The following is a 27,173-nucleotide window of genomic DNA, read 5'->3' as shown; positions in this document are numbered from 1 at the left end:
ATCATTGCTGCCAGCGTCACTGGCGACTGATTGGGGCTAGCTGGCTACACACCAGCAGTGCAGCCCACTCTCTCTTGCATCGCTTGTGCTCTGTGAAGGTTCTACTTGAAATTACAACTGTTTGTTATGACGAGCTTGGTTGTTATCGTTTTCCCCACTGTTTCTGTCCGTGTCTGTGCAGTCTTTGGTGCTCGGTTACTGCAATGGTACAGGGTGAGTCAGCAGGCCCTAAAATGGGTTTACACAACCCGTATACTTTTAGATCCCTCCCCCTCCCCACCCCCACCCCCAAAAAAGGAAAAGAGAACACGACGATTTTTAGTAAATTTTACCTAGTTAAATTTTGCACTGAGACACATTATCGCTAGAGGCCTTAGTTTTGGATTGGACTATTGAACAGTGGAAAGACGTTGTGTGGAGTGACAAATCACGGTACACAATGTGGCAATCCGATGGCAGGGTGTGTCTATGGCGAATGCCTGGTGATCGTCATCTACGAGCGTGTGTAACGCCATCAGTAAAATTCGGAGGCGGTGGTGTTACGGTGTGGTCGTGTTTTTCATGAAGGGAGCTTGCACCCCTTGTTGTTTTGTGTGGCACTATCACAGCACAGGCCTACATTGATGTTTTAAGCACCTTTCTGCTTCCCACTGTTGAAGAGCAATTCGGGGATGGCGATTGCATCTTTCAACACGATCGAGCACCTGTTCATAATGCACGTCCTATGGCGGAGTGGCTACACGACAATAACATGCCTGTAATGGATTGGCCTGCACAGAGTCCTGACCTGAATCCTATAGAACACCTTCGGGATGTATCGGAACGCCGACTTCGTGCCAGGCCTCACCGACCGATATTAATAACTTTCCTCAGTGCAGCACTCTGTGAAGAATGGGCTGCCATTCCCCTAGAAACCTTCCAACATCTGATTGAACCTTTGCCTGCGACGGTGGAAGCTGTCATCAAGGCTAAGGGTGGGCCAACACCATACTGAATTCCAGCATTACCGATGGAGGGCGCCACGAACTTGTAAGTCGTTTTCAATCAGGTGTCCGGAAACTTTTGATCACATAGTGTAGTAGGGGGAGACGATGACTTGAATGGAGTAAGCAGGTTCAAATAGATATAGGGTACTGTGATTATGCAGAGATGAAGGGGCTTGCAAAGGATAGACCAGCGTGGACAACGGCCTTAAACCAGTCTATGGACGAAAGACAACAACAACATACAACAAGAATATTATTCCAAATTTCGTTACTATTCCGTCATTATAGAGGTACGCAAAGAGATTTATAGCGACCATCTATCTGTAGAAATATTTAAATAAGCAGAGCTTTCGGAAGTATTTTTCAATAGTTAACTTCGAAACTATGTCATGAAAACTTTGCTTCAGCTGTCAACGACGCATGCCTTCTAAACTTATACATTTTAAAATATGATCGTAACATTCTAGGCATCAAGATTTAAAATACTTGATCATGGCACGTAACTGCGTCGAAACCGACTGTGTAACCAGACTACAACATAATTGGTAACATAATTGATTTCAAGAAAAGCAGTCGAAATTTGTCAAATTTTTTTGTTAAGTTTGTCAGACTTATTATAAGAAAAGTTTTGAAAAACTGTAATTGAAGAAAACAGCAAAATCATAGCGTTATAGCGATGTTTATGCCTATGCTATAATGCATTTAGTATGTTTCTAACTAAAATATATCAACCACCGACTTAAGAAATTACAGCCTTTCCAAAGGTGACATGCAGGAAATATACACTATGCTACAGCCACTTTGTCAAATGTTAAATTCCTCATCATGTTCTAAATGATATTAGCCTTCCAACAAATACGTATTTCAATTGACAGAAGGTACTTAAAGAACTTCAGGCTTGAAGAAATGCAGTTTTACAATGTTTCTGGAGAAAGAGATTTGACACATCTTAATGAGGAATTTTATATTAAAGTACTACGAATTCATATACATGTAAAACATGTACATACTCACCTTAAACATACCCTTCAGTTTGCCAGACGTGAATGTAGGACTCAATTTAACCCTCAGTTGTCGCCACTGTTGTCCAGTGAGGACAAACAAATGATTGTTTAGTGGCTCTTCATCGTCAAATACGACTCCTCGGTCATGGAACGTCGAGAAATCCTTCACAAGTATGTGGCGTATGATCTCTGGATCACGAATTAGAAGAATCGGTCGACAGAATCCGAAATGTCCAACATAACGCTCTCCTGCAAAGAGAAATTAATCTACAAACTGTAGAATAATAGCGGGAGCCGAATTATTAAAGTATTCAAATAAATACTGATGGTGGCCATTGCTGCAGATGGAATTGGGCCTTTTGTCCGTGTCATATAGTAGACGTGCGCTATTATTCAGTGAGCAATGGAATGAGAGAGACACGTGCTTCTCACTTTGCGACGTACCAGTTGTATGGCGCTTGAGCGATGTATGGCTCTATTAATAAATATAGCTGATTTATTTCATGCCCAGTAACAAATTCCACTCGAGTATTGTGTTTTAGCCGTGATCCTGCAGCTGAATTACCCGAGCGTTGATATGTAATGCGAATTATCAAGAAACATAATTTGAAACGTATTAAGAACAATAATAATAAATGAAAAAGAGTTTAATTCCAGTGAAGAACTGATGTACGCGAGAACAAAAGATTTAAGCTGAATGAAATGATTTATTCAATCAGAAAAAAATACTTAAACTGTTAAGAATGGTGATGTTACAGAGTTTCTTTTGAATAGGCAACAAAATTAATAATGATTGTCGACTGCAGCAAGGCTTAGTGCTAGCAGGTTTCCCATGATCAGTTAAACAACACTGGTCCATAAAACAGAGTATCTGAGACTTCGTCCCATATCACTCAGAAATTTTGTAAGTATGAAGAGTAGTTAAGGTATTTTTGGTCACTTGCCGCCCAGAACTTCACTTTACCTGTATCTGGATCGTTCACCCAGTCGTCACAGAGCCTTCTCACAGAATGTCTTTCAAACTGCTTCCTGGCTCCCCAGAAACAACCAGAACAAATAAGCGGCAGCCTATTCTCGCCATTGGAAACATGAATTCCCACATTATGACAGCACAGTTTAACTTAAAATCTGACAAATGGACGACCATTTGATTACTAACAAATGTACAAATTAGATATATGTTTAAAGTGACAACTCACAATCTTACGATTCTGTTGATACCAAATACTACATACTGAGAGTACTTGTACAGTTTATACATAAATAAGGTATCAGGTTACTAACACATTCCCACTAATGACAAATACTCGTGATGAAATATGTAGAATCTATGAAATAAATGATCTTGGTGTGCTCTATTGAAGTGCCGTCTCTATTTCAGTCTGCTGATACCATCACTTCATGTAAGGACTTTGTTGTTTTCAAATTACAATTGTTTTTAATGCTGACCAAACTGACTATTCATTACATGAATTAGATACTAGTTATCACTCTTGAGATGTTCAATAGGATAACATATAGTGTTATAAGAGACTGCATTCATTTACTGCGTGACTGTGGTGGAGTTGATGATCTCACACATTTGCATAATAGAGATATGAGGTGGTAATAACTCAATAAGTAAAACAATTATAAATGTGAGGCATTCACGAATAATAGCTGTAGTGCTAGGCTGTCATCCCATGCCTAGTTAATTAAATTTAATATGACATTTAGCAGTTATAAATTTTCTTTGACTAGCATGACAACATTTATTTGCTGCCGACGTCTCCCATAGTTTTTGAGATATATGCAATATTAGTATTCAAACAAGCGTATCACAGTGCCGTGAGTTCGCTGATATATTTGTATTGGTACTACGTTGAACTATCACATCCATATCCAAAACTCTAACACATCTGCAACAAACCTATAGCCAAAGAGGAAAGGAGGCTTTGGCTGTTGTGTTCGTGCTCAAGAAATGCCACGATTATGTGTATGGCCGACATTTCATTGTGGTGACTAACCACAATAAAACTTTTCTACCGCTACTCTAGGTACACTCAAGTATTCTGGCCACATTGGCATGTCACTTCCAGAGGTGGGCATTATTTTTGTGCAGTTGCATGTATGACTTCAGATATCATTTAAGAGCTCAACATAGCAATGACGACAGTCTCTACTGGTTATCACTGGGCCAGGGTATTCAATTCGATTCAGAACCAGAGATCTGTGGCCATAAGGACACAGATGGGCGTGAAGCTGTAGCCACCCTTCCCTCGGATACAAAGGTCATCAACCATCACTCCTTGAAGAACCTAGTTACCTGGAAAATACTCAGACTGGCGCAATGAGGGAGTTCTCCACCCTTAGTCGAGCCCTCTTTTTGCAAGGAGAAACTGGTCGCACTCACGAAATGGTCCCTTCCACCTGGTGACACCGCATTCCATCCGTCGTACATTAGGTCATTGAGATGTTGTGTTCACGAAGAGGCTGGTGAGGGATAAATGCAGATATTGCCAGCATGGTAGTAGCATGCGAAAGCTGCCAAAGCAAACAGGCAGCATCCATTCACAGCTATTTCTGTTGCATTACTGCTCGATTTAGATTTTTAGACCCCCTCCTTGGCTATTCATGCTTGATCGTAATCGACGCAGGAACTGAACTCCCCTACGTTTCTCAGATGTCCTCGTCATCCTCAGCAGAGACTATGCTAGCTCTGGCATGGCTGTTCTCCATATAAGGACACCCTGAAATCATGGTTACTGACAAATGGCCTCAGTTCAAGTCTTCCATGTTGACCTCTTTTTGTTCTTGCACACAGTTTCTTTTCATTCTGCATCCAATGGATTAGCGGAATGTTTTGTTTGCACATTCAAATCACAGTTTGCAAAGCTGCAGTGCCATCATGATTCAGATGAAGCTGTCAGATTGTTTTGGGCATCTTATTGCTCCATCCATCAGAATGACGTCAGCTCCGTCGAAAAGCTCCTCTGCTGGCAGCAATGGTCAAACTCCACATCCTCCATCCTACGAGCACTCCTTTTCCCCATCCGCGGTCCTGACGCCATCGTTATTCTGTCAAAAATGACATCGTTGCGTTGTTTTACTCCAAAAATCGCCGCCAGTGGGACCCAGCAGTGGGTCGACTACACGATGGCTCCATTTTCCACAATCATGTCACCCAGGCATGCCCGCAGAAAACAATGATACCTCCTAGCAGTGGATTGGTTTGTCACAATCTCAGTCCATACCCATTCTAGACATCAACTCTGATGCATATCAACTTCACCTAACCAGGATCCCCAGTTCTACGGGCAGGGGACAGGTCAGCAACTCTTCTCTCATCGACGGTGTTACATCAGCGGATGATGGAGCTTCAATCATGCATGCTGCCTAGGCCAGAAGGAGACAGTGCCAGTGCTGCAAGACGTCATTGGCTCCATGAACATGTTTGCATCTGCAAACCGTGTTATTGGGAACAACTGCTCCAATATCTCTATGTGGTCTATGTATTTATGCGCAACAAATCGACTGTGTGGCATTCTTTACCGAAGTCTGGGGCAGGCGCCGACTGCACACACAGTCCTTCAATCAGTCTGGATTGGAACATTTGCTACATACTGTGCCATGGCACACCAGCCATTGTCCTGCGGGGGAGCTCCTATTGCCTGTCTTCACCTTCACCAGGACCTGGCCTCTATGTCAGAAACAATCATGAACTTGGTATCAGCTGTCGGCCTTCAGCAGGTTATTTGGTTCTTTCTGAGTGAATTTTAAACCTTGGCCGTTTCATCATTTCAGCGATCATCCCAATTTCGGACTTGCGTAATAGCAGTGCTACTCACAAACTTCCGCAAACTATTGTAGCGATTAACTTTCCTCCAACGGAGGAGTATTTTGGTTTACGTAATTTTCAGTGCAACTGTTATATATCGTCCACCCAGGCAGTGTTCCCATTGCACCTCGACTGGCGCGAGACTTAGTACAGGATCTTCAATAAATTTTGATCCCAATAAGCCGCTTTATTCTGTGTAGAAGTGGTTACGTTATGTCGCATTCGATGCGATGTTGATTTGCAGCAAAGATCGCTCTTCTTGTCAACAGCAGGCAACAAATTGTTTAATGAGTTTAATATGTCGATAAACAAGGCGATTCCCAAACCAATGCCGGCCGGAGTGGCAGAGCGGTTCTAGGCGCTATAGTCTGGAACCGCGCGACCGCTACGGTCGCAGGTTCGAATCCTGCCTCGGGCATGGATGTGTGTGATGTCCTTAGGTTATTTAGGTTTAAGTAGTTCTAAGTTCTAGGATATTGATGACCTCAGAAGTTAAGTCCTAGAGTGCTCAGAGCCATTTGAACCATTTGAACCTAAACCAATAACACGTAATGTATTAGCGACGGTTAACTCAGCGCGTGATTTCGGCTCTCATTGACGTAGATACAAAGACACTGTATAGTGTTGTCTGCTACTTCACGTTAGCAACAGTTACAAATCAATTAATACAGGTCGATCTGATTTAGTTTCCACCTATTCAAGTAGTCCAACCAGTCACTTCGCCGAGAATCTTCTTACAGTGTTTATATAATACAATAGTGAGCAAAACTTAAGGAGAAAAGCAACTTTCGCATGTTGTATCACTACCAAGTAACACAACTCGATGAAACTTGTAGCGGCATAGGAATAACCGCTCCGGTGTAGTACGGAAGGTAACTGGATGAAATAAAGAACGAGACGAGCAGAAACGACAGCTTTTCTGAAAGACAACAATTACACTGGAGTTACCGCTATTCGTGATGGTCCCCTAGACATTACAAACCGCGTGACAAAGTTCTTAATAGAATGTGTGATCACCACGACGGCAGTTCATGCTGTAAAATGTGCTTCCGTGCTGGGCACAAAGTTGGTAAGGAGTTCGTGTGGTATGGTGTTCTGTTCCTCCGCTATCACTGTTCATGACTGCTGTATGGTTGTTAACGTATGTGGTAGTGCTGTAGTACGTCTCGCCAATGCATCCCGTACGTGCTCTATGGGATTTAAGTGTGGGGAACGGACAGGACAGTCCATTCGCTGAATATCCCCTGATTCCAAGAGATCCTCCACCAGCCGGCCGGAGTGGCCGTGCGGTTCTAGGCGCTAAAGTCTGGAACCGAGCGACCGCTACGGTCGCAGGTTCGAATCCTGCCCCGGGCATGGATGTGTGTGATGTCCTTAGGTTAGTTAGGTATAATTAGTTCTAAGTTCTAGGCGACTGATGACTTCAGAAGTTAAGTCGCATAGTGCTCAGAGCCATTTGAACCATTTGAACCATTTGATCCTCCACCGGCGCTATTAGATGTGGCAGCGCATCGCCATCTATCAAAATGACGTCATAGCCGAATGCGTTCCTGAAAGGACGCACATACGGAAGGAGCACAGTGTTAGAACAACGTTGCCTGGTGAGTGTACCGTGTACAAAGGTCTCGAGCTCAGTACCCCATGCAACATTTACCTCCCCACATCGTAACACCTGGACCACCAATACAACCTTTCTGTAATGTTCTTGGATGCTTTACGTTATCCCATCTCTCGCCATACAAGGGAACGTTAAGCATTTGTCAGACACGACCGTTTTAGTGGTAGAGATATTACAGTGTAGGGAGGCATATGTTGCATGGGCGCCGGCTCGTGTGGCCGAGCGGTTCTAGCCGCTTCAGTCTGGAACCGCGTAACCGCTACGGTCGCAGGTTCGAATCCTGCCTCGGGCATGGCTGCGTGTGATGTCCTTAGTTTAGTTAGGTTTAAGTAGTTCTAAGTTCTAGGGGACTGATGACCACAGATGTTAAGTCCCATAGTGCTCAGAGCCATTTGAACCATTTTGTTGCATGGGCGTACAGAGTTCCAAATGTTTGAACACGAACACAAACCGGTCAGCGTTAATGTGGCACTGTACTTTTCCTCATGCGCTTTTTTGCGGGGTTGCATTCAAATATGACTGCATTTTTATGGGTGACAAAGCGCTATCGCATCGAACAGCGTAGGTGGAGGAAATCTGGGAACCAGGGGATATTCGGCGAATAGACTGTCCCGCCCGTTTCCGCGACTTAAGCCCCGTCGAGGAAATGGAGGATATGTTGGGGAGACAGACTGCAGCACATCCACATGCACCAACGACTACCCGGCAGTTTTCACTCGCGCTGCTATAGGAATGGAACGCCCTACCGTAAGAACTCCTTACGGATCACGTTTTAGAGCATCCACTGCCGTCCGTGGTGATCACACATACTATTAATAACATCTCTCGCCGTTAGGAACGTCCAGGGGCGAAATGAATCGCGGTAATTTCAGCGTAATTATTGTTTGTTCGCCTCATTGAGTATTTATTTGGGTCTCATTAAAGAGATTGAAAAGGTCCAAAGAGGAGCGGCAAGATTCGTGACTGGTACATTTAGCCATCGCGAGAGCATTACAAACCTCATAGAAAGTTTGAAGTGGGATACACTTGCAGACAGACGACGCTCTAAACGCAAGGGGCTGCTCACTAAATTCCGAAATCCGATCTTCACCGAGGATGTAGAGCATATATTATTACCACCAACTTTCAAATCGCGCAATGATCACCATTCAAAGTTAAGGGAAATTAGAGCTCGTACTAAGGCGTTCAGGCTCTCGTTTTTCCCTCGTGCAATCCGCGAGTGGAACAGAGGGCGCGGAGGGGGGGGGGGGGAATATGACTTTGGCGTGAATTGTACCCTCCGCCACACACCGCTTGGTGGCTAGTGGAGTATATATGAAGTTTATATGCAGATGTAGTTACCTTATGTACATGTGATGGATGGATGGATGGAGAGGGTTTTAAGGGCGCACGACGGCAAGGTCTTCAGCGCCCGCTCAGTAACAGATTGAGACGGGTGTCAATAAAAGACTCAGAACAATAAGATTAAACAGAACGTAAGACACAGGAAAACTATGTGCCGACCCACACCGAAGCGTGGGACGAAGCATGCCGCCAGCAGTAAAACATAGACAACGCTGGAAGAAAGTGGTACAGGGAGCTAAAGCAATAAGGCAGATGGTAGTGGCTGGCTGATGGCAAGGAGAAGGGGAGGAGGCAGCCACTGTGCAATACACTAAAACCTCCAGCCCAAAAGTTTAGGCCAGAATGAAGACACATCACAAAACTTTAAAACCCTAGACACACACGTCTCATCATTAGCTAAAACACATGGCAGATCCCCATCAACTTGTGCTTCTGCCCTTGCATTCACGGTATAAAATGCAGCCTGCTAAAATGTGCCGGACAGAGATGTGCACACCACAAGCAACACAAATCGGGGGATCCTAATGCCGTAATAGAAAGCTATGTGTGAGAGGACAGTGCCCAATCCGAAGACGTGTGAGGGCCAACTCTTCCCGCCTGAGCACCCGGCAGGAGGAACGCCACGGCCGAGTTGTTGACTACACCAACCGCAGTTTATTGGCCGTCACCGCCAGCCATTCGTCCTCCCACAACTCCATGCACTTCCTGTGGAGTGCAGAAATGACACACTGCAAGGGGATAGGACACTGGACCACATCCTGCTCTCTGCAGGCCTCCTTGGCAGCCCGATCGGCCTGTTCATTGCCCCATATTCCTACATGACCAGGCACCCAGCAGAAGGACACCTCCTTACCCCGCCGTTGGAGTAAGTACAGTTGGTCAGATATCAGCTGGACCATCTCCTTAGTTGGGTACAGATTCTGCAATGATTGTAAGGCACTAAGGGAATCGGAGCAGAGGAGAAATCGATTGCCCCGAACACGATTCATCCGCTCCAGTGCCTTCAGGATCGCGTGGAGCTCCGCTGCGAAAACGGTATATTCATCAGGGGGGCGAATCCGGGTAACGTGACCAGGGAACACTACAGAACAGCCAATGAAATTCTCCTGTTTGGAGCCATCAGTGTAAACGACGGTAAAACCGTGATGCGCACCTAAAATGTTAAAAAACTGAGATTGGAATGTAAAATCTGGTGCACTATCTTTCTTAAAATTAGTCAAATCTAAAATAAGTATGGGTCTCCGGAGGAGCCAATGTGGAAATCTGCTCCAATCGCGACGGAAAACATGAAAACCAGCCATATCCATCGCAGAGAGGCAATCCTGCGCGCGAATCCCATAGGGCCGCGTCGCTCGTTGCCGGTTATGAAATAGCCGTGCCAGAGGAAGCTGAGCAACGGTATGGTATGCAGGTGTGTATGGTGTGGACAAAGTTTTATACGCCTGGCGCACCGTAAGTAGCCGCCGCCGCATATGAAGTGTCGGTTCACCAGCCTCTGCGCAGAGGCTTGGTACGGGGCTGGTTCTGAATACCCCAGTGGCCAATCGAAGCCCTTCATGGTGCACAACGATGTTCTTAAGTAAGAAGGCCTCGCAGACCCGTACACCGTCACCCATAATCGAGCCGAGATCGCACAAACGCCCTGTAAAACTGGAGCAGACAAGTCCTGTCGGCTCCCCATGTACCATGGCTAAGGCATTTTAAAATACTTAAAGCCTTAAGTGACCGTCGTTTCAAGTCTTTAAGATGAGGTAACCACGTAAGCTTCGAATCGAAAATGAGCCCCAGAACTCTCACCGTGTCTTTAAAAGCGAGGACAGCGTCCCTTATCCTCAACTCAGGAAAGGTTAAAATCGAACGAGAACGGCGAAAAAGAACACACACGGCTTCTCGGTGGAAAACTTAAAACCACTCTTCTGCGTCCAGTCATCCAAACGTCTAAGAGTAAGATGCAACTGACGCGTTGTCGTTGCAAGGCTTTAAGAAGAGCAAAACAAAGAGAAAACATCCACAAACAAGGAACACTGGACAGGACTTTTCACTATGGAGGTGATGCTATTAATAGCGATGGCAAAGACAGTCACACTTAAAACGCTATCCTGAGGGACACCGTTCTCCTGCTCAAAACGGTCAGCAGGACGTCACCAATTCGGTATCTAAAATATCGTGGGGAGAGGAAAGACTGAATAAAAAGAGGAAGACAACCACGAAAACCCAATTCGTGAAGCTGCTCCAGGATGAGACGCCTCCAAGTGGTATCGTAGGCCTTCACGATGTCAAAAAATACACCTAGAAGGTGACGACGGCGTAGGAAAGCTTATTATACATCCGCCTCCAGGAGGGCAAGGTTATCGAAGATGGAGCGAAACCTCCTAAACCCACACTAAAAGCGACTAAGGAGTTGCCGGGATTCTAACATCCAGACAAGGCGGCGTTTGACCATCCGCTCCAAGGTCTTTCCCATGCAACTGATGAGGGCAGCACTACGGTAGCTACTCGGGCTCGTGCGATATTTCCCAGGTTTTAAAAAATTAATTAAAACTGCCTCACGCCACGAGTCAGGAAAGTGACCTGACGCCCAAATGGCATTAAAAAGTGCGAGGAGGATTTCTTTGTTGGGCTTTGTGAGGTGCTGTAGCATACTGTAATGGATCCTGTCGTGACCAGGGGATGTGTCACGAGCTGCAGACAATGCAGAATCCAGCTCCCACATAGAATACTGTAACAATTCTTTCTATGTATGGGCCAAGTTTCATCGAGCTATGATACTTGGCAGTGGCACATCAAGCAACCCCTGTCGGAGGTTCGAGTCCTTCCTCGGGCATGGGTGTGTGTGTTGTCCTTAGCGCAAGTTACGAGGGTAATCCCAAAAATAAGGTCTCCTATTTTTTTAGAAGTACAGAACTCTGTTTGTGTGGCAGTTGGTCACACTGTTATGAAGAGTACTTCACGCGCTGTGTGTAAACATAAGTCCGCATCTCGTGGTCGTGCGGTAGCCCGGGTTCCCGGGTTCGTTTCCCGGCGAGGTCGGGGATTTTCTCTGCCTCGTGATGACTGGGTGTTGTGTGGTGTCCTTAGGTTAGTTAGGTTTAAGTAGTTCTAAGTTCTAGGGGACTGATGACCATAGATGTTAAGTCCCATAGTGCTCAGAGCCATTTGAACCATTTTTTTGTAAACATAACACGCCGCGTTGAGGCGCTGGCTTGGCTTGGCAGCCGTTGAGAATGGGGCTTCCGTTGGATGTTACCGCCAAGTGCGAATTGCGCGCAGTTATTCAGTTTTTGAACGCAAAGAGAATTGCGCCGATTGAAATCCATCGCCGATTGACGGAAGTGTATGATGAGTCGTGCATGGATGTCAAAAATGTTCGTAAGTAGTGTAGAGAGTTTGAAGCTGGTCGGACCGAAATTCACGACGAACAAAGGAGCGGGAGACCGTCAATTTCTGAGGAGACAGTGCTGAAGGTTGAGCAAAGCATGCGTGAAGATCTGTTGATCACCCTGCATGATCTCTGCACGTTGGTTCCTGAGGTTTCCCGATGCACCGCTCACAGAATTTTAATGGAAACATTGCACTGTCGGTAGGTGTGCGCAAGATGGGTGTCACGCATACTGACTGAAGACCACATACGGCAACGAGTTGATGCTTCCCTCGCATTTCTTCACCGCCTTGCAGCCGAACAGGACAACTTTCTGGACTCAGTTGTCACGGGTGACGAAACCTGGACATACCACTTTACACGCCGGCCGCGGTGGTCTCGCGGTTAAGGCGTTCAGTCCGGAACCGCGCGACTGCTACGGTCGCAGGTTCGAATCCTGCCTCGGGAATGGATGTGTGTGATGTCGTTAGGTTTAAGTAGTTCTAAGTTCTCGGGGACTGATGACCACAGAAGTTAAGTCCCATAGTGCTCAGAGCCATTTGAACCAAGCCACTTTACACCTGAAACCAAGCAACAATCACGCCAGTTCATAACTTTCTGAACAGCATGGCGGCGAGCTGGTATGACATGGGCATACAAAAACTGCCACAGCGTCTACAAAAATGCATCGACAGAACTGTTGATTATGTCGAAAAATAGTTAAATATTCAAGCTGTAAACTGATGTAAACCATTGTATGTAGAAAGAGACCTTACTTTTGGGATTACCCTCGTAGTTTAAGTTAGATTAAGTAGTGCGTAAGCCTAGGGACCGATGACCTCAGCAGTTTGGTCCCATAGGCCTTACAACAAATTTCCAATTACATCAAGCAAAAGTTACTTTCGTTCTTTAGTTTTGCACACTGGTGTATTTACAGAACTGAAAATCAAAAAAGCCGATTCAGTACGAAATAGGCTACACAAAACACCCTAACTTATGGAAATCTTGCAAGCATCTGAAAATTGTCGGAAACGTATCTTTTCTCACGCTAATACACAATGAAACAATTGGTTTTGTACTTGTAAAAAATTGGAGACCTTACTTTTGGGATTACCCTCGTAGTTTAAGTTAGATTAAGTAGTGCGTAAGCCTAGGGACCGATGACCTCAGCAGTTTGGTCCCATAGGCCTTACAACAAATTTCCAATTACATCAAGCAAAAGTTACTTTCGTTCTTTAGTTTTGCACACTGGTGTATTTACAGAACTGAAAATCAAAAAAGCCGATTCAGTACGAAATAGGCTACACAAAACACCCTAACTTATGGAAATCTTGCAAGCATCTGAAAATTGTCGGAAACGTATCTTTTCTCACGCTAATACACAATGAAACAATTGGTTTTGAACGAGAAAATTTCTGAAAAGTACAGGTTAACTTTACAACTGAAGATATAATACTACATAGTATATCACGATTGCGAAAAGTACAGGTTATGTGTACAAATGATGTTATAGAACTGCACAAAATGTAACAACAGCCGCACTAGTTTTCATAAAATCAACACTAAAAAATGTATAAATTTTACGTCAAGTTTTTGGATCCTAGTTTTCTAAACGATTTTGTCTGACGCACGTGATCATACTCTCAGACAAAAGTAATAGGTGAAGTCGGCTTATATGAGCAAATATAAATAAATAAACGCACGAATTCCACGAATTTTGTAACATAGTGATTTTGTGTCTCCTTTTGCACCAAACTACCAAAGATGAACTTTGCAGCGTCAGTACATCTCACAGAAACGACGTGAAATATCGAGCACAACAGAATGGCCGTCTGCTTTGTGTGGCTAACCCATTTGCTCGTAGAATGTTCTCGTGGGCTGTGGTTATGAGAGATGAAACTGTGCACGTGTTACGTTTGCTTTCGACGTTCAAAGGCAACGGTACGGTACACCGTCTAGCAGATTTGGTCCTCCGCTTCGTTTGTCATTAGCAAGCCTTTGAAGACCAGCGTATTAAGGAAGGCAATGCTCCGACATATAGCTCTGGGACTGTTTGACCATGATTCGGTAAACCCTCGAAGGGAGTGAGATTAGCTGTTTCATAACGAAGTCGCTTGATCTGAACCCAATGAGCCCATGTAGCATAGTTTAGAAGAGCTGTGCACATCCTGGTAGACTGTCTAGCTAAAATATATTGAAGGAAGAGAGACCCACAAATGAATGAGACACGCGCTCCGTAATCGAATGCCTTGTCTTTCAGAAACGATGGAATTCTTTGAAGCGCAAATCGAGACTTCTACTAACTAGTCTCGCCTTTCTTACACTGAAACTTGATAAACAGTTTAACCCTCTAACGGTAAGGTGAAGTTTCTTGGCATAAACGGTAAGGTGGGGTTGGATCAGACCCCACCCTCCAAATATAGATTTTTCGGGGTAAAATAAAAAATTAACAATGGGAAAAAGTTTTATTATCAATTAAACACATATAACATTTGTTATAACAACAAGTTTTTTATTTTTATAGTCAATAAGTAAGAATATAAAGTACTTTTGAAAAAATAGGAACATGATTACAAAAAAATACCTTAATAGAAATATTCTCTATAAAATTATTGAAAACATAGTAAAAATCAGTTGATTCAGTCATCAACTAGGAAATTTAAAAATTCTAAAAATAGGAACTAAATTAGAAACATCTCTTACTAATTGTAGAAAATAATTATAGTGTCAGCAGTTTCGAAATATAAAGTTCTCAATAATAAATGTCTTTGTACACATAATGTAATAGGAACAAATAATAAATGTATAATGTTATCCTGGAGACGATCACATACATCCCTGAAAGTACATATTTGGCACAATTTATCACATCTCAGTTTCTTTACAGCCAGGGCACATAATAACTTTATGCTCCCCCCATATAGAACGATTACACTTACTACAAAAAGCATTCCCCTTCCTATCTTTTGATCTGTCACAAAAATCACATCTTCTTTTCTTTAGTGGCTGTGCTTGGGTAGGCTTGTCTAATTCGATTGTTTTTTTTTCCTAAAAGTTTTCCAATAGATGAATGGAGCTCACGGGGAAGATGTGTGTTATTCAACCTCTTTTCCATAAGAGGTTTTGTCAAAGAGAGCGCAAGATTTTTGAGAAATGATATTCTCGCGTCATTTGAAAAGCTGTCCATTTTGCCATTGCTTTTGTAAATGATAAAACTATTTATAGCAGCGATGTCTAAAATAGCATAAAAGTACCGCATGGGCCATCTTCTTGATTTTCTTTTTGTGTCCTGCTGTGGCAAAGCATATCTAATACATCGACCCCTCCTTTAGTTAGATTGTAGAACTCCACAATTTCAGGCTTATTTGATTTTTTATTTATCTCTCCAGAGAAGTCCATAGACGATATCAGTAAAACTTTTTTTATTTTTCTTTGGGGTAAATGACACCAAAATTTTGTCGTCCTGATACATAAATGTTGAAGAGCCTACTGGAGCGGAACGTAGCATTGATGATGGTATTTGTGGTTTGTTCCTCCTCAGTGTACCTACAAATGTGAGTTTTTTTTGGAGGAGGGCGTCAGTCACCTCCAGTGAGGAGAACCAATTGTCCGCTGTAATTTTTCTATTAGAACCCCTGATAGATTTCGTCAGGCGCAAAACATACTGGCCAGGTAAAGGCAAGTCTCCAAGTCTCCACTTTATTCTGTTGTCCTTGCCAGTGTATGGAATGCCATGCAAAAAACAGAATGTCCTTGCGTCGCATGGTGACATTATTTTCAACCCATATTTGTCCGGTTTCGATGGGATACACGTTTTGAATGGACAGGCACCCAGAAAACTCAGTAGAGTCTCATCTACTGTGACATATTCAGATGAACTGTAATTTTTTTCATTGTTAGATTCAAACATGTCCCACACTTTTCTGAAAGCCGCAAATTTGTCGTTGATTTTTCTTGCCTCTCTGGTGGCTTTATCATCGAAGCGGAGATTTTCTAGAAGAAATGCAAACCTTTTCTTGCACATAGTGCAACGGAATACCGGAGGTCCATAGGTTGCTGAGAACATCTCATCTACACTGAGCATAGAATTTTTCAGGACACCACTCATGAAGAGAAGGCCCATCAACCCTTTTATTTCAACGCTCTCTGTTGGTGAATGAAACCACTGGACAATATTGTACTTTTGCCTAGATTTCTCGATTTCAAGATTTGTGTATAAATCAATTTTTTCTATAATTTTCGAATCTATAAATAATAAAAATATTTCCAATTCATTAGTGACCCCCTTTGCTTCCCCACGTGGACCAGGGAGATGAGTAATAATATTTGACGCTGGTGTCCTAGAATTGAATGGATGGGTTTGTTGGTCCATATTGTCTCGAAGTCTTTACTAGCTCTAAATTTCTCTCATCATCTACATCTGACTGAGAATTATCAAACTCGACTGCTCCTGTCGCACAATGAAATACATCATCCTCGTCATCAGTATTAGATAATACATCCTCGGTTTCTGAACAGTTTTCTACATCGATATTGTCGCCATCCTCTGACTCAGCCTCCTGTCGGAGAAACTCGTTGTATATCTCCTCAGGAGTTCTAAGGAGTTGACTCGCCATTGTAGTAAGATACTAGAAGAGAAAACAAAACTTAGATGTAATGTAAACATCAATATGGGGTTGAATCCTCCCCACAAAAGAAACTAGTAAGTGTGACGTAAACAGTAAGGTGGGGTCGGATCCAATCCGAGCGCGGGTAATGTAGGTTTCGGATAGAGAGGGTAGCTGCAGGTCACTCACCAGACTGACGTGGCCTCCTCGGCGTTCTCGGGACGACTGGCTGGTAGGGTAGCTGGAATCACAGCGCTCTCAGAAAAGGGAGTGGGGAGTTATAAACAAAACAGACTCGCTGGGGTCGGATCCAACCCCAACCTTACCGTTAATTACCTTAAGTACCTTAATAAAAGCATAATGTCCAGTCCCCTTGGATCTACCCGAACTGCGGGGTAAGCCATCAGTTGCCTGAGATATAAAAAGCTTTTAGTCTGCTATAAAATTTAGTAGTTATAGTACGATACGTAATAAAACTCACCGACCGAGTTATAAATGAAATGCCAGTTTTAGAGGCTTTCCCTTCCGCGCCTTCGGTGAAATGCTGAGCACCGCCATGATTATCACACTGTAATGTGCCTGAGGCTTCTCTCCTTCTATACTTCTCAAATACTACATTCATCTGAGACACAAATCACAACCATCACTACCCATGTAAAATAACTACTGGTGTTCTGCCCGCTTCCCACTCCATAAATTGTGTATTACAGACGCCAGTCTTACTTCACATTTAAATATCCATGAGACAAGGACTTCCAGTCTGTTAGAGTTTCTTAGGTTCTCTAGCTACTTCTGTCTCGAAGACTATTAGTTTGTTAGTTGGATCGATGAAAAGCAGGGAAAATATGAAACGGACAAATTTGTCCGCAATAAGACAAATACAAGGCCATTCTTGTAATCAAAAGCATGGTCCAACCAGCAAGGTGGATAAATAGAAACAATAACAGAACAATAAAATAACATTTATTTATCTTAAATTAACAGGACTCCATGTCCAGTTAGCAAAATATAATCAACTTTCCGCCACCGTAGAAAGATACTGCTCCATGGAAATGCAATTTAATGAACATGCGCCCCTTTCCCGTCTACTGCTGAAAAATTTTATTCAGTTCCTTATTATTAGACTGCCTGACAATAAAAGTGAAGTACCTCAGAAAGGGAGGAGGAAGCGAAACGAATATAATACGTCTTGAGGCAATAGGCGATGTTATTCCAGTGATTAAAAATTCCAGACAAATTTAGAAAGAACGTGTCATGACGAGCCAACTAATCATTACGACGTTGCGGTCCCTCTGGCCTAGATGTATGCACTGATTCGCGTAGATATGTTGTCACAAAGCCGTTGCATCCTTTCCTAATGCAAGCTGGGCCACAACTGTTGTAAATGGCACTAGAGATCCGAGATACTGGCACTGGGAGGAAGTCCACGTCCAAGCCTGATCTTGCCGGTCTCGGGATCACCTCAACATGAGGCAGACACCTCATAGATACAAGTTCCACGTGTGAACGAGCATTATCCTGTTGAAAAACGACACCAAACTAATGTCGCATAAGAGGTAATACATCAGGACGCAGGATGTATTTGACGTACTGTGTGCCTTCAGAATTCCCTGAGTAACTGCCAGCCGTGACCTGAATGTAAACCCATCCACAGCTTTGTTACGCCACGAGTAGCAAAGCTGAGCCTCTCCAAAACAGTAGAAGAACGTAATCACCCTCAGGTCGCAGCCACACTAGCCCTTGGCATTCGGAGTGGTGCAGAATTGCGATTCATCACTGAACATACACTACTGGCCATTAAAATTGCTACACCACGAAGATGACGTGCTACAGATGCGAAATTTAACCGACAGGAAGAAGATGCTGTGATACGCAAATGAGCTTTTCAGAGCATTCACACAAGGTTGGCGCCGGTGGCGACACCTACAACGTGCTGACATGAGGAAATTTTCCAACCGATTTCTCATACACAAACAGCAGTTGACCGGCGTTGCTGGTGAAACGTTCCTGTGATGCCTCGTGTAAGGAGGAGAAATGCGTACCATCACGTTTCCGACTTTGATAAAGGTCGGATTGTAGCCTATCGCGATTGCGGTTTATCGTATCGCGACATTGCTGCTCGCGTTGGTCGAGATCTAATGACTGTTAGCAGAATATGGAATCGGTGGGTTCAGGAGAATAATACGGAAAGCCGTGCTGGATCCCAACGGCCTCGTATCACTAGCAGTCGAGATGACAGGCATCTTATCCGCATGGCTGTAACGGATCGTGCAGTCACGTCTCGATCCCTGAGTCAATAGATGGGGAAGTTTGCAAGACAACAACCATCTGCACGAACAGTTCGACGACGTTTTCAGCAGCATGGACTATCAGCTCGGAGACAATGGCTGCGGCTACCCTTGACGCTGCATCACAGACAGGAGCGCCTGTAATGGTGTACTCATCGACGAACCTGGGTGTACGAATGGCAAAAAGTCATTTTTTCTGATGAATCCAGGTTCTGTTAACAGCATCATGATGGTCGCATCCGTGTTTGGCGACGTCGCGGTGAACGCACATTGGAAGCGTGTATTTGTCATCGCCATACTGGCGTATCACCCGGCGTGAAGGTATGGGGTGCCGGGGTGCCATTGGTTACACATCTCGGTCACCTCTTGTTCGCATTGATGGCACTTTGAACAGTGGACGTTACATTTCAGATGTGTTACGACCCGTGGCTCCATCCTTCATTCAATCCCTGCGAAACCCTACATTTCAGCAGGATAATGCACGACCGCATGTTGCAGATCTTGTACGGGCCTTTCTGGATACAGGAAATGTTCGACTGCTGCCCTGGGCAGCACATTCTCCAGATCTCTCACCAACTGAAAACGTCTGGTCAATGGTGGCCGAGCAATTGGCTCGTCACAATACGCCAGTCACTACTCTTGATGAACTGTGGTATCGCGTAAAAGCTGCATGGGCAGCTGTACCTGTACACGCCATCCAAGCTCTGTTTGACTCAATGCCCAGGCGTATCAAGGCCGTTATTACGGCCAGAGGTTGGTGTTCAGGGAACAGATTTCTCAGGATCTATGTACCCAAATTGCGTGAAAATGTAATCGCGTGTCAGTTCTGGTATAATATATTTGTCCAGTGAATACCCGTTTATCAACTGCAGTTCTTCTTGGTGTAGCAATTTTAATGGCCACTAGTATAATATGACGTCATTGATCAGCAGTCCATACTTCTCCGTCGCGACAACACTCCAGGCGCACGCGTCTGTGTTGTCGTGTTAACGGCAGCCCACACAAGGAAGTTAATTCCCTAACTCGGTTGCTGCTAGTCTCCAACAAACGGTGCGGGATGACACAGAATGTTGCAGGGAATTCCAATCGTAGGTGTGAAGGAGTTACGATGTGATTGGTGCACAGTACAACAATCCTCCATTTGCGGTGGTCAGGTGTTGTGAAGTGGAGCCCTGACGACGTTCCCATGAAATACAACATTACCACTGTCACATCCAAATGCCCCACAAATCTCGATATTACATGATTAGACCGATGTAAAATGTAAACCCACAATGGTGCCCCTATAAAACTGTGTCAGCTGCTGATAACACTCTCTCAACCGAATATACGGTAATCCGTGTTCTTCAGGGGGGTTACTCAACATCTGATGGATCTGACACCATTTACATACCCCACCACGCCTGCTTCCTTTTACCGACCCTCCGACTCAGACGATCCAGTTGCTGAACAGTTCAAAGAAAACATGAGTCTCATTTCAAATAGATACCGATTCATTCCTGTTTTTCTTAGTTTTTGAGTCATCGGTCTTCTGACTCTCTTGTGTCAACCTTTTCGTCACAGAATAGCACTTGCAACTTACATCATCAGTTATTTGCTGGATATATTCCAACCTCTGTTTTCCTATACTGTTTTCACCTTCTACACTCCATCTACTATCATGGAAGTTATCCCCTGACGTCTTAGCAGATGTCCTATCATCTTGTGCCTTCTTCTTGTCGGTGTTTTCCGTATAGGGCCTATTTCCTTCCCCACTGATTTTGCAGAGAACCTCCTCATTCCTTATCTTATCAGACCTCACTCATACAGGAGTTAGGGGCGACTTCAGTTTAGCGAAAATACATGTTTAAGTAGGTGGTAGGCGTAAAACATTGTCCGAAATCGTGCTAAATGCTTTCTCCGAATATGATTTTGAACGGCTAGTTCAAGAGCCCTCTCGAAGTCTGAGTAGTTGCGAAAACATGTTTGACGTCTTCGCGACAAATAATCTTGAGCAGATAGGGAGCATCTTGACGGATCCAGGGATTAGTGGCCACAAGATCGTTGGAGCGACACTGAATACTCTAACATCCAAATCCGCCAAAAACAAACGCAAAATATGTCTATTTAAAACAGCAGAGAAGAATTGGCATAGCATCTTGCTAAGAGAGTTCTCCATTACGTAACTGTACATCAAATATGGCTTAAATTCAAAGAAATAGTATCAACGGGAAGTGAGAAAGTTATAAAAAATAAGTTAATAGAAGATGGTACTGATCCTCCACCGCCATCAAAACCGGTCAGAACTTTGTTGTAGAAGCAATGAGAAAAAAAAGCATGCCAAACCTTTAAAAGAACGCGCAATCTCCAAGATTGGCGATGTTTTACAGAAGCTCGAAACTTAGGACAAACTTCAAAGCGAGATGCTTTTAGCAGCATCCTCAACGAAACTCTGTCTCGAAATCCGGCAGAAGATCTAAGGCGATACTGGTCATATGTGAAGTCCACCAGTGGCAAGACATAATCTACGAGGGGCGTTCAGAAAGTAAGCTCCGATCGGTCGCGAAATGGAAACGACTATGAAAATCCGATAAAGCTTTGCACAGATGTGTTGGGTAGTGTCTCTAGTATAACCCCAGTTAGCATCACGTCGCTCTTCTCATTTCTGAGCTCGCAGTGAGTGCGTAAAGATGTCTAGAAAATAGTGTCTGCCGCCAAGTACGAGGGCCTGGTGAGAAATTTCGCCTGAAGCTATGCAGCTAACATTACATAACTGTCGTGCTGTTTCTTCTTCAAGACAATTCTCAGCCGCATTCTGCAGGGGCAATGAAGATGCTCCTGCATCGTTTTCAAATGGAAATGTGAGATTACCCACAATACAGTCCGCAATTGTCTCCCCCTGAGTTTCATCTCTGGTCACATGAACCGCTGTCTTCGAAGACAACATTTTGACACAGACAATGAGGTGTAGGCCAGCGTGGAGAATTGGCGGAAAGCACTGGCGGCTGCCTTCTATGATGAGGGTATTGAAAAGTTGGTACAACGCTATGACAAAAGTCTAAGTCAGAACGGCGACTACGTAGAGAAGTAGCTGAAAGGTGTAGCTAATTGTTACAAGTAAAAGATTTCTGATGTTCACTGTGGTTTCAATTTGGCAATCAATCGGAGCTTACTTTCTGAACAGGCCTCGTATATCTATACTTCGCGGTACCAGTGATAATATTACTGATAACAGTGCCACTGGAAACTAATTACTAAACACGGTTTTCCGAAATTCTGTCACCAAAGACAGTGAATTAAATAATACAGAACTGGAATCAAGAGCAGCAGCCAAGATGTGTGGCTTAAAAGTAGACATTCTCGGTGCAGTGAAGCAATTTAAATCACCAAATTAATGCAGGTCTTCGAGTCCAGATTGTATACCAGTCAGATTTCTTTTAGAGAATGCTGACACAATTGCTCCGTACTTAGCAATCACATATAACTTCTCGCTCGTCCCAAGACACGTATCTAAAGATTTGAAAGTTACATAGGTCACCCCAACACTCAGGAAAGGAAATAGGAGTCATCCGATGATTTACAGACTCATATTATTGACGTCGACTGACAGTAGAATTTTAGAAAATATACTGTGTTCCAACATTAAGTCTTACCTCGAAGAAAACGTTATGTTGATCCATAGTCAGCACGATTTCAAAGATATCATTCTCGTGAAGCACAACTAGCACATTATTCGCACGAAGTAGCGGGTGCTACTGACAGGGGACCTCAAATTGATTCCATACTTCTACATTTTCAGAAGGCTTTTTACATCGTTCCTCACAAGAGAGCTCTAATCAAACTGCGTGCCAATGGAGTAGCGTCTCAGTTGTGCGACTGGATTCGTGATTTTCGGTCAGAAAGGTCACAGTTTGCAGTATTCAAAAAAATGGCTCTGAGCACTATGGGACTTAACATCTGAGGTCATCAGTCCCCTAGAACTTACAACTACTTGAACCTAACTAACCCAAGGACATCACACACATACATGCCCGAGGCAGGATTCGAACCTGCGACCGTAGCAGTCTCGCGATTCCAGACTGAAGCGCCTAGAACCGCTCGGCCACACCGGCCTCCTCTCAGTAATCGACGGAAAGTCTTCGAGTAAAAGAGAAATGATACTGGTGTTCCCCAAGGAAATGTTATAGGCTGTTCCTAATCTACATGCTGTTCCTAATCTACATAAATGATTTAGGAGACAATCTGAGGAGCCCTCTTGGATTGTTTTCAGTTTATACTGTTATTTGCCGTCTAGCAAAGTCATTAGTAAGTCAAAACAAATCACAAAATGACTTAGACATGATATGTATATGGTGCGCAAGTGCCATTTTGCTCCAAACAAAGAAAAGTGTCAGTACCAAAAAGAATACGATAAATTTCGCTTGCACGATAAATCACACAAATCTAAAGGCTGTCAGTTCTACTAAATGCCTAGAAACTACAATTATGAACAACTTAAATTAGAAAGTTCACATAGACCCTGTTATTGGAAAGGAAAACCAAAGACTGTGTCTTACTGGAAGAATATTTAGAAGATGCAACAGATCCACTAAATAAAATACCAACATGACGATTGTCCGTCCTCTCCTAGGGCACTGCTGTGCCGTGCGGGATCCTTACGAGATAGGACTAACATCGCATCGAAAAAGTCCAAAGAAGAGCAGCTCGATGTGCATCGCCATATTTTCGTGGCGCAATGACTGACATATGAAATTTCGGGCGTGCAGCCGCGTAAATACGACGTCTTCTTCTAATATTTCGGCTGAATACCTTCCAGCCATCATCAGAGTGAGCCGAAGTGACTGACGCTCTAGTCAGTCCCCTCGCCTCACTCTGATGATGGTTGGACGACATCCAACCGAAATATTAGAAGAAGACGTCGTATTTACGCGGCTGCACGCCCGAAATTTTATAGATAAGAAGAGAAGCTCGTTTTGTATTATCGCGAAATAGGAGAGAGGGTGGCACGGTTATGATAAGCGACTTGGGGTGGCAGTCATTAAAACAAAGTCGTTTTTCGCGTTCTCCTTTGAATGCGAAAATAATTAATGACACCATCCTACATAGAAATAAACAATCATCACAATAAAGTAAGAGAAATCAGAACTCGTACTGAAAGAGCTAAGTGTTCATTTTGACCAAGCTATGTTCGAGAATGAAACTGTAAGGAACTAAAGGAAATAGTCTCAAGGTGGTTCGATGAATCCTCTGCCAGGCACTTAAGTGTGAATTGCAGAGTAGTGCTGTAGATGTAACAACACTAGACACTAACTAAGCCAGTGTTCACTGGTCGCCGTTTCACGGTCACAGAAAATTGCAGATCTTATCATTTATATACCTGCCGTGTACATGTACGAAAATACACTGACACCCCAACATGACTTCGGGTGCTTTTTTTGTTTTTGTTAGGCAGTGTGCTTCCAAGCCTCTGCCTATAACCTAAATATTATACCAAACAACCACTCTCGTCTAGTACAGAAGAATCGGTTCAGCATCTGACCTGTAATTCGAAGGGATGTATACCCCCTCAGCTAATTTTTTCCCGTCCTTGAACGATCGCAGGCTGGAGTGGCCGTGCGGTTCTAGGCGCTACAGTATGGAGCCTAGCGACCGCTACGGTCGCAGGTTCGAATCCTACCTCGGGAATGGCTGTGTGGTATGTCCTTAGATTAGTTGGGTTTTATTACTTCAAAGTTCTAGGCGACTGATGACCTCAGAAGTTAAGTCGCATAGTGCTCAGAGCCATTTGAACCATTTTTGAACGATCACCAGATTTTCACTATCTACTGTGAAACTACCTGACCATTTCAGAATTTACAGTAATTTTAATACATTGTTTATTTTTTAGTCCCAGTTGTACATTGTTTTTTACAGTTTTACTTGTTTCGAACAGCCTGGATTATCTTCAGATCTAAAAACAGATCAGGACTAAGTATGTACTATTATTTTATAAAAAGTGGAAATGTTTTGTAAATAAATGTTGAATTTACACATGTAGCTGCATCAGGAATCCGCCGTGTCAGTATCAGAACTTCACACCAGAATACCATAGTATGTAACGGCTGTCAATATTTTAAATCGGTTGATAGTGGAGGGCGGGGAGAGGGTTAAAAGGGAGAAGAGGGGAAATGGAGAAGAGTGGTGCGAGGTGCAGAGATGGGGAGGGGGTGGGGGAGATCATGAATTTAATAGATTTGAATTTGGTAAATATGTAAGGAACTCGTGTAAAAAGATTGTCTTACGCTAAAATTATAAAAAGTAAAATGATGTAGAATATTATCATTAACATATCAAGAGTATAGAACAGTGGAGGAGGGATGCCCTGAGTATATCTGATTTACATTTGGCCAAACGTTATTGTATATTGTGTATCAAGAGAGAGTTGTCTTCTAAAATTATAAAAAAAAATTATGTAATATTAAGAGCGTGGAACAAAAGATGTGTAAACTGTGAAAGGTATAAAATGATGGAATTATAAAAGGAGAATTATGTAAAGTAATCAAAGATGAATTTGCCGCGCGGGATTAGCTGAGCGGTCTGGGCACTGCAGTCATGGACTATGCGGCTGGTCCGGCGGAGGTTCGAGTCCTCTCTCGGGCATGGGTGTGTGTGTTTGTCCTTAGGATAATTTAGGTTAAGTAGTGTATAGGCTTAGGGACTGATGACCTTAGCAGTTAAAAAAAATGAGTTAAGTATCTGAGAACATTAACAGTATAAGACTTCAGAAGTACACAAATAGAAAATGTATATATTTGGTTCTGTACAACTCAGTTATCCGCTTCTAATATTTCGAAACACTTAATTCAATTTTAGTTACTTTACTTAATTACACTTTTATGCGGTCCAATCATATTAATATGACCATCTGTCAAAAATATGAATAACCATCTTTTGCAGTGAGGACTTGCAGGACGAGAGCCAGTGAAGTTCTGGGAGGTACCGGCTGAGATGTGGAGCCATGCGGACTCCAGCGCCGTGGCCAGCTGCACTATCTTCCTCGGTTAAGGATCCATGGCGCGAACAGCCCGATCGATGAAGTTCCACAGATTTTCGATTGGATTTAAATCAGAGGCATCTGGTGGCGAGGCGAATGCGGCAAATTCACGATGGTGTCCTTCGAACCACGCACATGCACTTCGAGCCGCCATCTGTGGTGGCCCATATGCAGATATGTTCGCTAAACGGTGGTTGAGGAGACACTGTCTGTAGCTCCTTGGTTTATTTGGATCGTTCAGTTGCTCAACAGTTGGACGTCTACTCGCTCGTACACATCTCCGCAACCGTCACTCACGCCTGTCATCCGTGGCCTGTTGAGCACCACAATTGCCTCGGTGCTGGTTTTGGATAGTACCAATTTGCCATGCGAGGTGTACTGCATCCGAACTGTCTAAAAACTTTGTTGTTTCGGAAATTTCTCAACCCCTGACCCGAAAGCCAATGTACACTACTGGCCATTAAAACTGCTACACCAAGAAGAAATGCAGATGATAAACGGGTATTCATTGGACAAATATATTATACTATAACTGATATGTGATTACATTTTCACGCAATTTTGGTGCATAGATCCTGAGAAATCAGTACCCAGAACAACCACCTCTGGCCATAATAACGGCCTTTATACGCCTGGGCATTGAGTCAAACAGAGCTTGGATAACGTGTACAGGTACAGCTGCCCATGCAGCTTCAACACGATACCACAGTTCATCAAGAGTAGTGACGCGTATTGTGACGAGCCAGTTGCTCGACCACCATTGACCAGACGTTTTCAATTGGTGAGAGATCTGGAGAATGTGCTGGCCAGGGGAGCAGTCGAACATTTTCTGTATCCAGAAAGGCCCCTACAGAACCTGCAAAATGCGGGCGTGCATTATCCTGCTGAAATGTAGGGTTTCGCAGGGATTGAATGAAGGGTAGAGCCACGGGTCATAACACATCTGAAGTGTAACGTCTACTGTTCAAAGTGCCGTCATTGCGTACAAGAGGTGACCGAGACGTGTAACCAATGGCACCCCATACCATCACGCCGGGTGATACGCCAGTATGGCGATGACGAATACACGCTTCCAATGTGCGGTCACCGTGATGTCGCCAAACACGGATGCGACGATCATGATGCTGTAAACAGAACCT

General features: G+C 43.7%; 1 protein-coding gene across 2 annotated transcripts in view; it reads right to left on the bottom strand.

Moving 5' to 3' along the window:
* Positions 1-27,173, bottom strand: part of LOC126483883 (cytochrome P450 6k1-like) — a 110,384-nt gene that overhangs the window by 57,021 nt on the left and 26,190 nt on the right. For both annotated transcript variants that reach the window (XM_050107140.1, XM_050107139.1), the window contains exon 3: positions 2,001-2,239. In XM_050107140.1, coding sequence (XP_049963097.1) covers positions 2,001-2,239 — 239 coding nt within the window. The remainder of the gene's footprint in view (positions 1-2,000; positions 2,240-27,173) is intronic.

Source organism: Schistocerca serialis, chromosome 6, assembly GCF_023864345.2.
Source record: "Schistocerca serialis cubense isolate TAMUIC-IGC-003099 chromosome 6, iqSchSeri2.2, whole genome shotgun sequence".
Classification (NCBI taxonomy): domain Eukaryota; kingdom Metazoa; phylum Arthropoda; class Insecta; order Orthoptera; family Acrididae; genus Schistocerca; species Schistocerca serialis.
The sequence above is the reverse complement of the archived record's forward strand: the minus strand, read 5'-3'. Positions and strand labels throughout refer to the sequence as shown.